Source organism: Astatotilapia calliptera, chromosome 4 (assembly GCF_964374335.1).
Source record: "Astatotilapia calliptera chromosome 4, fAstCal68.1, whole genome shotgun sequence".
Lineage (NCBI taxonomy): Eukaryota > Metazoa > Chordata > Actinopteri > Cichliformes > Cichlidae > Astatotilapia > Astatotilapia calliptera.
The window spans coordinates 18090130-18102486 of NC_137425.1; the positions used below are offsets into that span (position 1 = coordinate 18090130).

At 40.9% G+C, this 12357-nt stretch overlaps 1 protein-coding gene across 12 annotated transcripts in view; it reads left to right on the top strand.

The window, feature by feature from the left end:
• The first annotated feature begins 1003 nt into the window (after positions 1 to 1003).
• The window catches only part of tnrc6c1 (trinucleotide repeat containing adaptor 6C1), a 46695-nt gene continuing 35341 nt past the window's right edge, over positions 1004 to 12357 (top strand). For 3 of the 12 annotated variants that reach the window (XM_026165169.2, XM_026165170.2, XM_026165178.2), the window contains exons 1-3: positions 1004 to 1276; positions 9606 to 9707; positions 10743 to 10764. In XM_026165169.2, coding sequence (XP_026020954.1) covers positions 9645 to 9707; positions 10743 to 10764 — 85 coding nt within the window. In that variant the 5' untranslated portion in view covers positions 1004 to 1276; positions 9606 to 9644. Of the gene's footprint in view, positions 1277 to 9599; positions 9708 to 9792; positions 9847 to 10742; positions 10765 to 12357 lie in introns of those variants that run through there. The other 9 variants (XM_026165168.2, XM_026165171.2, XM_026165172.2 and 6 more) reach the window with 5 other exon arrangements.

Here is a 12357-nt window from a genome sequence, read left to right on the forward strand (position 1 = left end):
AGGTTGTTAAGTACCAAAGTTATTGTATTAAGTGTGGAAAAAAAAGATTATGCCTAACTAAGATAAGACTAAGATAGGGCAGAAAATATGGAAGATTGATTCCTGAGCACCAAAGAAACAAACAAACAGACAAAAAAACAAAACAAATAAATTGCCATCAAGTCAAAATTTCAAGTTAGATATCTCAACTTTTCAACTTACAAATTCAAACTTTTGAGAAAATAACTCAAAATTGAGAAAATGGCTTAAAATTCTAAGTTATTGTGTTAAAAGTTTGAGATAGCAACCCCAAATTTCAAGTTATGGATGGCTTTTTTCCCAGTGGGGAAAAGCTTGCATAGGAAAGGAATGCATGACTGCATTTAGTGCACATGTTTATTCGGACAGAGATGTCTACATGCCTCTGTAACAATGTTATCTTAACTCTTCTTATGACCTTCTTATGACCCTTGATGAATACACCCATCTTCTCTGGAAACTTACTAACGAAAAACAAACCTGAAATGCACATAAAAAAACATAATTCATAAAGAGATTTTGCATATTTTCACAAACCTATTACAAGCTTAAATCTTAAAGCTCTCAGATAAATGCTGTGATGCACAGTGTTTCTCTCTTTGGTTGCTTAAACTGGACACATCCATTCCTATATCATTTGTACTGCATGTTCTGTTACGTTTCCCTGCTGAACTGGTTTTAACAGCAGAAAGATTAAAATATATAAATAAATAAAACTCTCACCGCTTCATAGTGCGAATGTATATTATGACTATGACGAGGCTATCTGCGTTGTAAAACAAACTGTGCCCTCTGTTGGCGTTAAAACACAGCGCAGGTGCCAGCGCTGCTGAAACGCTGTTATGTTTCTTATTATCCCCCCCCCCCCCCCCAACAGTTCACGTTTTACACGGAGCTTACTGACTTTTATATGTGCGTACTTTCTTCGTTGAATCTACACCGTATACCGTGAGGAAAAGGGGAGGTAGGAGAGGTGGGGGAGGTGAAGGGAGGCGAGTCCACGCACGGCTGCGAGCTGAAGCGAGCAGCACAGAGAGGGGAGTGATGGAGGAGCTGCAGTTGTCATGGAAACGCCTGGGCGGAGCGATGTGAAGTGGGACCAGTTTGTTTTGTTGTTGAAGATCACATGGCAAGGTGGAGCTCCGCCCCCCTTCCCCGTTACCACCGATTCAACCGTCTCGAGCTCCTGCTCCGGTCAGTTACTACAAAATGGCTGCAGAGGCTCCGCCGCTGCTGAGAACCGACTGAACGCTTCACGGTAGGATTTATCACCGAGTCCGTGAGGTTTACCGCGACGGAGATGTGCCTTGTCGCGTTTTTGTTTCTTGTTGGGGGGGAAATGTGGCGAGTTTCGATAGCAAACATGGCAGCTGGGAATCAAAATATTTTCAGCTCAGCCCACTTTGACATCAGTGCTGTCTTCTTCGTGAGTGCTGCTTAACCCCCCCTTTTTGTATATATCGCATTTGTCGAGTGCACACTGGAGCTTATTTTAACTTCTAGCGCGGTCGCTGAGGTTAGCACGGAGGTTTTCTTCATAGTATGTTCCTAACTTGAGCTAGCTCGTCATTAAAACACCGTGGCTGCACAGCTGCGGTGATTCAAGGGCGCCCTGTGTTGTCGCTTGTCGAGTTGTCGTATGTGTAGCAGCTTGGCAGACATTGGTGGGACGCTTGTTGTTGCGCTGCCGTGCAAGAGAGTTGACACGAGCATTAAAGCCGAAATATCCTCGGTGCTGCACAGAGAGGTGGCTGGATCTAGCTTGCATCACCTGACTGGGTTTAAACGCATTAGCCACCAGGGTTTTACCTATTGTACTCATGCCCTCGTACGGCCGCTCTCTGTTTCATTTACTAGGACTGCTGCTTGCACCTCATGCATCCTCATCCGCTCGGCTTTTTTTTTTTTTAATAGTTGGTAACTGCTGGTCCTCACTTTCTGCCTACTTTTAGATGCAAAAACTCTCCCCCTTTCAATGCTTTGATTATAACCCCGGCGCTGTGGTTGAAATTGCTCCCAGACTGCTCAATAATTTATACAGTATATGTGTTGGAAATCTCTTCTCAGTTCTTTGTTTCCCATCAGAGACCAGTGTAACCCTTAAGATGCACCAGTTATCTGTACCTGGCTTTTTCCTGCAGCTTGACATCCTGTAGGGGACACACACACTCTCCATTAGAAGACAGTGTGTGCGGCTGATGCTGGGGATACCAGTACCCCGATGCATGTAGAGGGCAGATTGATGCAAGCTTTGAGGTCCGCTTGTTTTACTAATGCGTTGGAGTCCTTAATTTGTGTGTGTGTGTTTGGACCTGGCAAAGGGTTAAGAGAAGCGGGCTGGAGGTCTTTTCTGTCCCTGCCAGGTTTGGGGCCCCCGGTCAGCACCCAGTCCTCCTGAAAGAGGCAGTGTGTATTCACAGAGAGGCGCCAAAGGGGGGCTTGATAACAAAAACAGACTACTAAATGCTGTGATTACTATACAGCTTAGGTCACAGCCTCACTTTCAGTTCAGAAGTCTTCACGGGTTATTTTGCTTAGAGCTGGACTGGAGGGATGAGGGGTTGCTTTTGCCAGATTATGTCATTTGGTTTGGCGGCTTGTTTTCTGTGTCAGCGATCAGATGCTCGCTTGGAGTCTTCAGTGGAAATGATGAGCTTGATTTCTTATGAAGGCAGTTAATTGATTTCACACACAAAACTCTACTTTTGTCTTGCAAGATGTTTTTGAGTAATTTTATCTCCCCTTTAAAAAAAACAAACAAAAAGCCCCCCACATATTTGGTTTGCTTGAGTTCAAGAATTTCTTAAGAAATGTATCCCAGAGGAAATTATTATCATATCTTGGTTCTGTTATTTCTATCATTTTCAGTAAGAAACAACCTCTTATTCTTTTTTTCTTTTGAAGTAGTAGCTGTTTTGTTTTGTTTTCTGGACAAATACTGCATGAAAGTGTTTTCCTAATTGCCCCTTTCAGAAATAAAAATCTGAAACAATGTGAAAAAACTGTGACAGAGCTGCATGATTGCATTTTAATTAAGCATTTGTTGAGGATTTTCTTTGATCTGTTGGGGGGGAAAAAAGAAAAGAAATTGTCAACATGCACCCTAACCCTGTGAACGTGTTCCCTTTACTTTTGGAGCAGCTGACACTGTGTGCTTTTGGAGTTTGTCCATACAAGTTATTTTAGGGCCTCTACATAGCACCAGGAGTGCAGCACAAGTTTCTCTTTTCCCCCGTCATTAGTCCGGGTCAGAAAGCATTAACATGGCTACACTGAGAATAGCTTCAAGTAGTTTACAGAGTGCAATCCTCTTTGCAGAGCACAAAGACGTTGTAAGTGCTTACCCAGCAGATTTTAAACCTTCACACAATCTGAGCGCATTACTGACAAAAAGTTGCTCCTTTTCTTTCTCTCTTTTCTTTCCAATGCGCTTGAGGTTTTTGCATTTGAAAACCTGAGTGCGGTGACTGATCAGCAGGCTTGAAAAGCTGCGTCGCCCGGCGTGCAGGCGAGCAGAGGGCGCTACACGCGCTGCCATAGCTGTGGCTGCTGCTGCTGCGGCTGCTGCTGCGGTTGTTAGCAAGCCTTCTCCCGAGTGCTCGCCGTTCTCTTGTTTGGCTTGCAGCGATGGCATTCCTGGCTCTGTGCCCAGTGACTGCCGTCTAGCACCCCTTCCCCCAACTCTCACACACAACGCACAAGCCTGCCTCATCGTTTGTAGCACCCCCCTCCTCTTTAGTGGTACAGTGAGGGGCAGTGAGGCATTTACACATCCACGGCAGCAGCGTGTGCAGTTTTGACAGTTCATCTATTGAGTTTCCTCTCCATCTCCACTCCACATTTTCAACCAGTTTTACACCTGCTTTTGTTAGACTGCCCTTGGTCTATGTGCAGTGTGTGTTGCCTTTTTTGTGTCTGAGTGTGTGTCTGGTTTTAAGAGGGACACCAAGCTCTAATCCTGTTGTTCTGACAGGAGGGTGTAATTCCACAACAGAGCTGAGCTTATTGAACGGTGTCCTTATCATGAGCAGTGCTTTGCCACTACAGATTCATAGCATATTCGTGTTGCACATTTGTTAAAAGTACATCCCATTAAGACTGCTTTTTTTGTGATTTATTTGATCCAGATCTTCATTGAATCAGTGCCTATTAAGAAAGGTGCTATACACTAACAGAGACTTAAAATCACTTCATTTTCTTCATTCAAATGAACAGTAATGAAGAAATATTTGACAAGTCACACTGAAATAAGTTGGTATACACAGACTAGTTTCACACCTTCAAATCCCTAAAATTAGGATCAGCTGTTTCAGATTAGGTGAGTGATTGCAGTCTCTTTAAGCAGTGACAAGTGCAACCTGAATTGGCTTCTAGGATCTGTTGATCTCATTGCTTAATATTGCTGTTGTTTTTGTTATTGATTTACCAGGTTCAGGGGTCATCATGGGGAATAAGTTTGTGGATACCTGTGATTTTTTTTTATTTTTTTCTTTCTTTCTTTCTTTCTTTCTTTTTTTAAAGATCTTGAAAGTAAGTGGGGTAAAAAAAAATGTAAAGAAAATCAAGTTTCAAAGATTTGAGGCAGTTCCCAATTTGTTCAGGATCAGCTGCTGCAGCATGGAAATAGATTAGAGAGAGAGAAGTTTTCAAGATGCTCCATATTTCATCCCCGGATCTCCAGATAGCTCTCGTAGTCAAAGTGCATACATCTACACAAAGAATTTATGTACTTGCAGAGATGAGGAGAAAGAGTTGTTTGGTCATAGTAACATTAGCAAAATCAAGAAAGATAAAGGACTTGAGGAGTTACAATAAAGAGGAGTGGTTCAAAATCCCCCTGGAGATATGTGCAAACATGGTGACCAACTACAGGAAACATCTTACCACTTTGTAACCCTTGGAGGATATGTTTTCAAAATTACAGACCATTCATATCTTTGTAAGTGAGCAAACTTACAAATTCAGCAGTGAATTAAATTAGGGCTGCACGATTAATCGTTAGAAAATCGTGATCTCGATTCATACTTATGTGCGATCTCATTTCCAAATGACAACGATTAAAAAAAAAAAAAAAGGACGACGGTGATTGTACCGCATTTTGATCCGGGACGTAATCTGCATGAAAACAAGCGCTCACCCTTCCTGCTCAACAAATGACAAGGGCGGAGCCTTATACCACGTGATACAGAAGCTGTGCCGTGTGATGCTAAAATTAGCAGGGAAAAAACAACGGAGAACACGTCAGGGATGACGAGAAAGTGACAGGAGAAAATCCGTCCCGGTCAACCACCCAAACATCAATAACGGGAACCTTATACAGCGCTTCCCTATACCCGTCGAACTCCCGCAGGCACAAAGAAATTACGGAGGCTATTACTTATCACCTGACCAAAGATATGGCTCCCATCAACACTGTGCAAAACGAGGGATTTAGGAAAATGATCAACACCCTAGACAAACGCTACACAGTGCCGTCCCGCAACTATTTTTCTATTGTTGCACTACCTGCTCTATACACGCAGCGTCGAGCAACGGTGGAGACGGAATTTCAAGCAGTACAACATTTTGCAGCAACAACAAAACGTGAGACATTTATTGTTTTTATGTTCAGTCTCAACTGTTGCGAAGTTGATGTGCAGTTAATAAGTGCAATAAATATTTATACTGGAAAAGAAAATCGTGAGAGAATCGTGATCTCAATTCTAAGCCAAAAAATCGTGATTCTCATTTTATGCAAAATCGTGCAGCCCTAAATCAAATACAAATATTATTTAGCGCACATTAAAGTCGCAGGTCACCTTAGACCAGTTACAGGTCGGTCACAGAGCTGACACCCAGAGACAACCATTCATGTTCACATTCACACCTATAGTGAGAATCAACTCTGAATTTTGCATCATAGCTATCTGAAGCATGTACAAACTGATATTCCTCTTTAATAGGGCTGTCAAAATTGAGAGCAAACAAAACAACTGCTGTATAATGCCCTCTGCTATCTTAGTTTAATTGGTCACATGACTGCACCATATGACTAACACGTATCATTGTTTTAGAAAGTCTCAGTTTTTGCTGTCCAAACTGCGACGCACAAGTCGAAAATGCTGCATTTTCCTTCGGGGAAAACGCCGTCTCAGTGTGGACGGGAGGCCAAAACGGAGAGAAAACTATTAGTGTGGACGTAGCCCAAGATGCTAAGCGACAGCTCTCATTGAGGGAGACATCCTTCATCCTGCTTAGGGACCAAATGTTTCTTACTTACTTTATTTTGACGCTTCGCTCTGCTCCTCATGTGGGTTGGTGGCTGACACCAGCTCACATTAACTGGAGCATCTCCCTTCTCCCATGATCCTACGTGACACAAGTCCCACTGATGCCTTTGAAACAAGCAGCACCTGCTAAATTTAGCTCGGCAGCTGTACTCAGCAGGTTCCGTATCAGCTAGTTAGAGAAAAAAATTACGTGATTACAGTTATGAATTAATAGCCAAGTTTATGGGAGCTCTGTGTTTGCATGGTTTGGTCAGGCTCACAATCTGAGCTACAGTTTATAATACGGGGCCTTCTTGTTGCTGCTCTTTGGACACAGCCTGCCTGCATCAGAGTCAGCTAAGGGCATGTGTTGAACTGATTGAGCGATATTATTGAAGTTGTTGGCAATTGAGTTTATAAAAATTGCATGATATTGAGGTTTAGCTCATTAAAGTGTGCCGTTACCTAATCGCAGGATGTTTTTGAAGGCTGCTGTTGACAAGACAAATGTACTGTCTTTTTTTCTCTCTTTAAATATAAAAAATGTTCACAGCAGCTCCTTCTATTTCACTTGTGGCTGTTGTGGTTTAAAAAAAAAAATAATGCAGATCTCTGAAGTGAGATGAGACAGCAGTTCTCTTCTCTCTGTTATGAAAGGGAAGAAAGTTTTGTTGTCAAACAATATTTGAAAGAGAGCTCAGAAAACCTGTGTTTCACAATTACATACCTAGGTATAATCTCCGGCACTGTGGTTGTTGTTTTTCTATGTTTTGGTACTTTTTTTTTTTTTTTGACATAGAGTTTAAGGGAAAAAAACATTCAGTAAAGGCAATAAGCAAGTCATTTATATAGTTACGAAGTACTCTTGAACCCATGGTTTAAAGACATGCTTTAAAATCCTCACTTAGCTGCTTAATTGGAAACTTATGTGTTACTTGCCCAAGCTCGTCTTTCTTTTTTCTGTTCTTTCTTTTTTTTTTTTCCTTTTTTTTTTTTTTTTTTTGAAGTCCTATTGTTGAACTTCTACAACCAGACTAATGTCAGCGCTGTCAGCACTTCAGGGCGCATTCTATCTCCACCTGACTGCTCACCTCGGGCCTCCGGGAGCGCTTGTTGCCAGGCAGTGGCTCATATCGCTGTCGCCTGCAGCAGCTTAGGCTTGGCAGGGGGAAAAAAAGCTGAAGGTTTTATGTGCAGTTTCACATTTGTGGTTCAAGCAACTTGACTTTCAAATGTATATATGATTTTTTTTTTTTTTCCCAGGCCAATTCATTTTTACTATGTCCTTCTTTTAAAACACTGTTTCTAGCTGTAATTTATTTATTCATTTCTTAGTGTAGGCTGGATATAGATGCTGGATGCTTTTGTAGCTCATAAGAAATGAAGGAATCTCTGTGTGTATGTCTGTGTGTCAGTGTCATCTTTGCTTTTTCATACCAGCCGTTTATCTGATGATCTTGACACTTGCCGGGTGTGTTGCTGGGGACCTAAGGAATCAGGAAGGTTGAAATGAAATCAGTGCACATTTCCATCCTGTTTCACTCATGCTTTGAAAAGGCCACCGAACTAGTGTGAAACAATAGGCCATTGGCAGATGGTTTTCAGCTTGAGTTGTCGACATTTAAATCCTCAAGACCGTAAACTAAAAGTGCAGGGTACAACCCGAGGTTTTGAGATTTTTGTTTCGATGTAGTGCGAACACATTATTTGTGTTAGAATCTGTTGGTCTTGTAGAGTGTGTGTAGACTAAAGAGCGGCAGGCTCAACTTAAGAGCACCAACATGCTAAACCCACAATGCCTTCCTAATAGCTTCCAGAAAAAAACCTAAAGACAACTGAAAAACGTATGCACACATCTTTGCACACTTAAAGAAATATGCTGCTTAAAAGTGGAATGTGAAATAAACTCACAGTCTTACGTCTGTGGATTGTGGACGAGTCGCTCACAAGCACCTGCCTCATGTTTACCACCAAAACAAGTGCCATGGACATGGGTCCAGTCTTAATTTCATTGACCAATAATTTCTGTGATAGTTTTTGTCAGCCTTTTTTTTTTTTTTTTCTTCTTCTTCTTTCTTTCTCTTAACAGAAGCAAGACGATGACTAAATAAAAATGAATGCACGAGTACAAAAACAGTGATGAATAAAAACAAGATGGAAGTGTTCTGGAGAGACTAGATCAAATCAGTTACAAATTAACAAATTAAATTGTTTAGAAAGGCGGGATGAGTTTGCTTCTGATTGGATCACTTTCAATCTTTTGTGCAGTAAGATTAGAAAGGACATTTGATCTATCCCAATAAACAGGGTGGCAGCCAGCTCCCATGCTCTCTCATAAAACTGCGAGAAAGAAGAGAAGAGTGGACATATGGACACATTTTGCTTTTGTTTTATTTCTCTTGATATCAATCTGTAAACGTGCCGAGTAACTCTTACCTATAAAATCACAACAAACTTTTACTCTTAAGTCAAGTGAATGAACTTTAGATTTATTCTGTCATAATCTTATGACATTTAGTCAGCTGAAGCTAAATGACAAGACTTTTGGTTTTTAGGGTTTTTACATTAGGTTGGAGTACTTGGTACCAGGTGGTTGTTTAGTACCTACTCAGCTGGGGTTCTGTGACGTTAACAGACTGCACGCCACCAATTGGCTAGTTAGTGGCGTCACTCAATGAGTCATGAGAGTGGCTTCATGAAAATCAAAACTTCAGTTTTTCAAACCCGAGTATATGAGAAATGTCCCAGAGTCTGAGAAAAAGCCATAAACTGAGAAGCAGGTATACTATAACCTTGACATCCACCATATTTTTATTTTTTATTTTTTTTTTTTTGTGGTTTTTTGTTTTGTTTTGTTTTTCTATCCAAATGACGTCACATCTTTCAGCCACATTGCTGTAATGACCCCATTCACAATTGTATTAGGAAACAACTGAAACCAGGTAGGGCTGAGTAGGTACTATTAGAACTTTGGCAGTGGATCATTTTGAGTGCTGTGGGTTGCAGTTAACCCTGATTGGTTTGGGGTTGTTCTGGAAGATCCTGAACAGATGTTGATTGAATTTGGATTTTGGAGTTGACGATAATCAAAACTATTCACCTCAGCTGACAGTGATTTCAGTGTGTTACTAGTCCACATATCGTCACGTGTTACAAACGCAGCTACTGACACACTGATTTCAGCTTGAAGACTGATAAAATGAACCATTCAGCTGAAAAGAAAATGTCAAGAAATCACTTTCATCTGTGTTCACTCTGCTGAGCCAAAGTACTCCTCTCTTTGACTGGTTCTTGGGGTAAAACCTTGTCCATCTCTCTCCATCTCTCTTTTTATTTAAGCTGTGAAAAGAAGCAAAAATACAAGAAGAGAACCATTTGATGGAAGATAAGAAAAAGAAAAAACAAGACGAGAAGAAAAAGAAAGAGGCTGCTCAAAAAAAGGTAGGCTTGCAGAGTGTTTTTGAAACCCACATGCTTTTATCATGTTGCTGTAATTGTTCCTTCCTGTTCTTTATCATATGATAAGATACTGTAAACTCCAGCTAATTGCAGCAGTTACTGGCAGTCAGCTGGATTTTGGGTAGGGATTGGAGTGATTTTATAATTATTAATGTTTTATTTTTAACCAGTTTCCAGTTAACTTTGTGTTTAATGCAGGGACTCCTCTTTGTCTGTAGTCTCCATTACGAGGGCTCAAGCAACATTTGACCTGTTGTGCTGCTTGTTTTGGTTACACAGAAAATATTTTTTGTTAGTTCTAATTATAATTTTAGGATAAAATGTCTACATTTTATAGACTAAAGCAATCATAAATAATTACAGATTATTCTATGGTGAAAAGAACAAGCTTGTTGGCATTTGTAGTATTTTAGATGCTAGTATGCTATGTAGTACAAGGCCAGGCACAGCTCTACATTATAAGTGTTTTCGGTGTATAGAGCTCCTATGTCAGCACATTTATATATTCATATCCCCTAACCTTAAGTCCTCTTCTAGCGATCTGTTGTGCTTGTGCTTAAGCTTTTTTTTTTTTTTTTTTTTTTGCTAGTGCTGGAAAAAGTACAAGCTACAGGCTAGTTTTCCCTCATTAACTTAATAAATAATACAGTTTACACTATTCAATTAAATAACACAGCAATAATCAGGTCCTCATCTGTCAGATGGACTTAACTCCACCGTCTTGCAATGAGGCGAGTGCCAGCAGTCAAACCACGGCAAACTAAATCTTGTTTGGAGCTCTTAAATGTGTCGAGCGTTAATCAATTTAGTGTTTAAATACACGAGCACTACCTGTCCCTTAGCATTGCCCTGACTAGTTTGCTTCATTACTGTTTCCGTGGATCATGAGCAAAAATGTTAAAAATTATTTCATGCAAAACCGCATACTGTTTTCTGGATCTTACATGGAATGCATTACATGTTTATCTTATCATTTTAAGTTTGATCTGTTGTTAACTTGTTTGTTTGTTTTTTCAGGCCACAGAGCAGATTACCAAAGGTGAGTTGTTGCTGCTTGTTTTTTGTACAATTGATGCACAACATCAAAGAAAGACTCATTTGCTTTCTTTACCACAGAATAAAAGGAGCGTCTGTTATGCATGTTTTAATACTGGAGTTGTCAGTGTAGACCTTTGCTGCGAGTCTGTGTGATATCTTGTGATAGCAGGAAGGACACTGACTGTGTGAGGGTGTTACATTGTTGTCAGAAGGGGAACCACACAGTATATGCAGTTCTACCTTTTTGCCACTAGGCGTCAGTTGATTCTCAGCTCATTGCTATGCTGTTGATTATGAAGGATTTGCTTTTAAAGTTGAAAAATATATTGCAACTGAAAACATTACTGGCCACCAGCTCTGCTGTACTACCTGAGCCTACTACCTACAACCTAATAAGAAGCATAAGAATGGTCCATCTCCTCTCAAAGCCTCCACATAGGGGTCCTCAGGCTTACCTCAGAGGGTAGAGGAGAGGAAGAAAATCTGAAGGAGAAAAAAAACCCAACAAATAAACCATCTGAATAAAAATGCCTAGAAATGTAGTTTTGTAGTGAAGACTGCACTTAGCTTGCAGGTTTTAACTCCTGCTTTGTGGCAGCTACAGACCCACTCTCTTCACTGTCTCCCCAAGCCAGTGGTTTTAACAATCAGAGGGAAGCAGGTAGGATGTGGTGGACAGTCAGTTAGCCTGGAAGCAGATCTTCATGTCGGCATGAGCAAGCAGATGGGAGAGGGACTTAATGTGTCATGAGGGATAGGCAGCGGGAAATCTGATTAGAACTGCTCAAAGATGCTGACAGGATGGCCTGAAGGGTAGAAAGAGAATGGTTATTAGTGAGTGTTAGCACATATAACATGCCGTTTCTTTTCATAGTATTTATTTGACACTTCAACTCTTTATCTTAACCCCTATTAAGTACCAGATCTAAAATTCACCATTTATAACAGGCTTTTCTATTATCACACTTGACTTTTTAGCACCTTTTACATATTTTTCTGTTGCACTGTGCTCATGTTGATCATTTCTGAAGAAGATCACACAGATTATAGATTGTCTTTACCTCAATATTACTGTGGCAGTTAACGAGGCACTGCAGTTATTATCTATTAATGACTGGAAAAGATTGTGAAAAGGGGCTGAAACAGTTGTCTTTTTTTCTGAAAGACACCATGAATCTTAATTGACTAATCAACTAAAAGAGGCAGATTGTGCCTGATACTAGTGTAAGGTACAGTGGGAGCTAATTAGGAGAGCAGGGCTAGTGCGGAGGCTGAATAAACAGGCATTCATACACAGGAGATTTCCAGGAAGACCCCAAGCGCCATAGTAACACTACACCACCTCCTGTCTGGTCTAGCACTGAGGCCCGCCCTGGGACCAGAGAAGGAGGAAGGAGAGAAAAAGGTGGGCTGTAAGGAACAGAGATGGAAGAAATTGTTGTGGTTTTTATTTGTGTGAAATGTAGAGAGGTGGCTGGTGCCTCTGGTTGATTTGGGAGAGTGCAGGAAAACAGTGTTTGAGAACACACAAAAATGGGCAGAGCTATGTGAAACTGTGAGAATGCACTCCCGTTTCCTGTTTGCCGGCACAGCT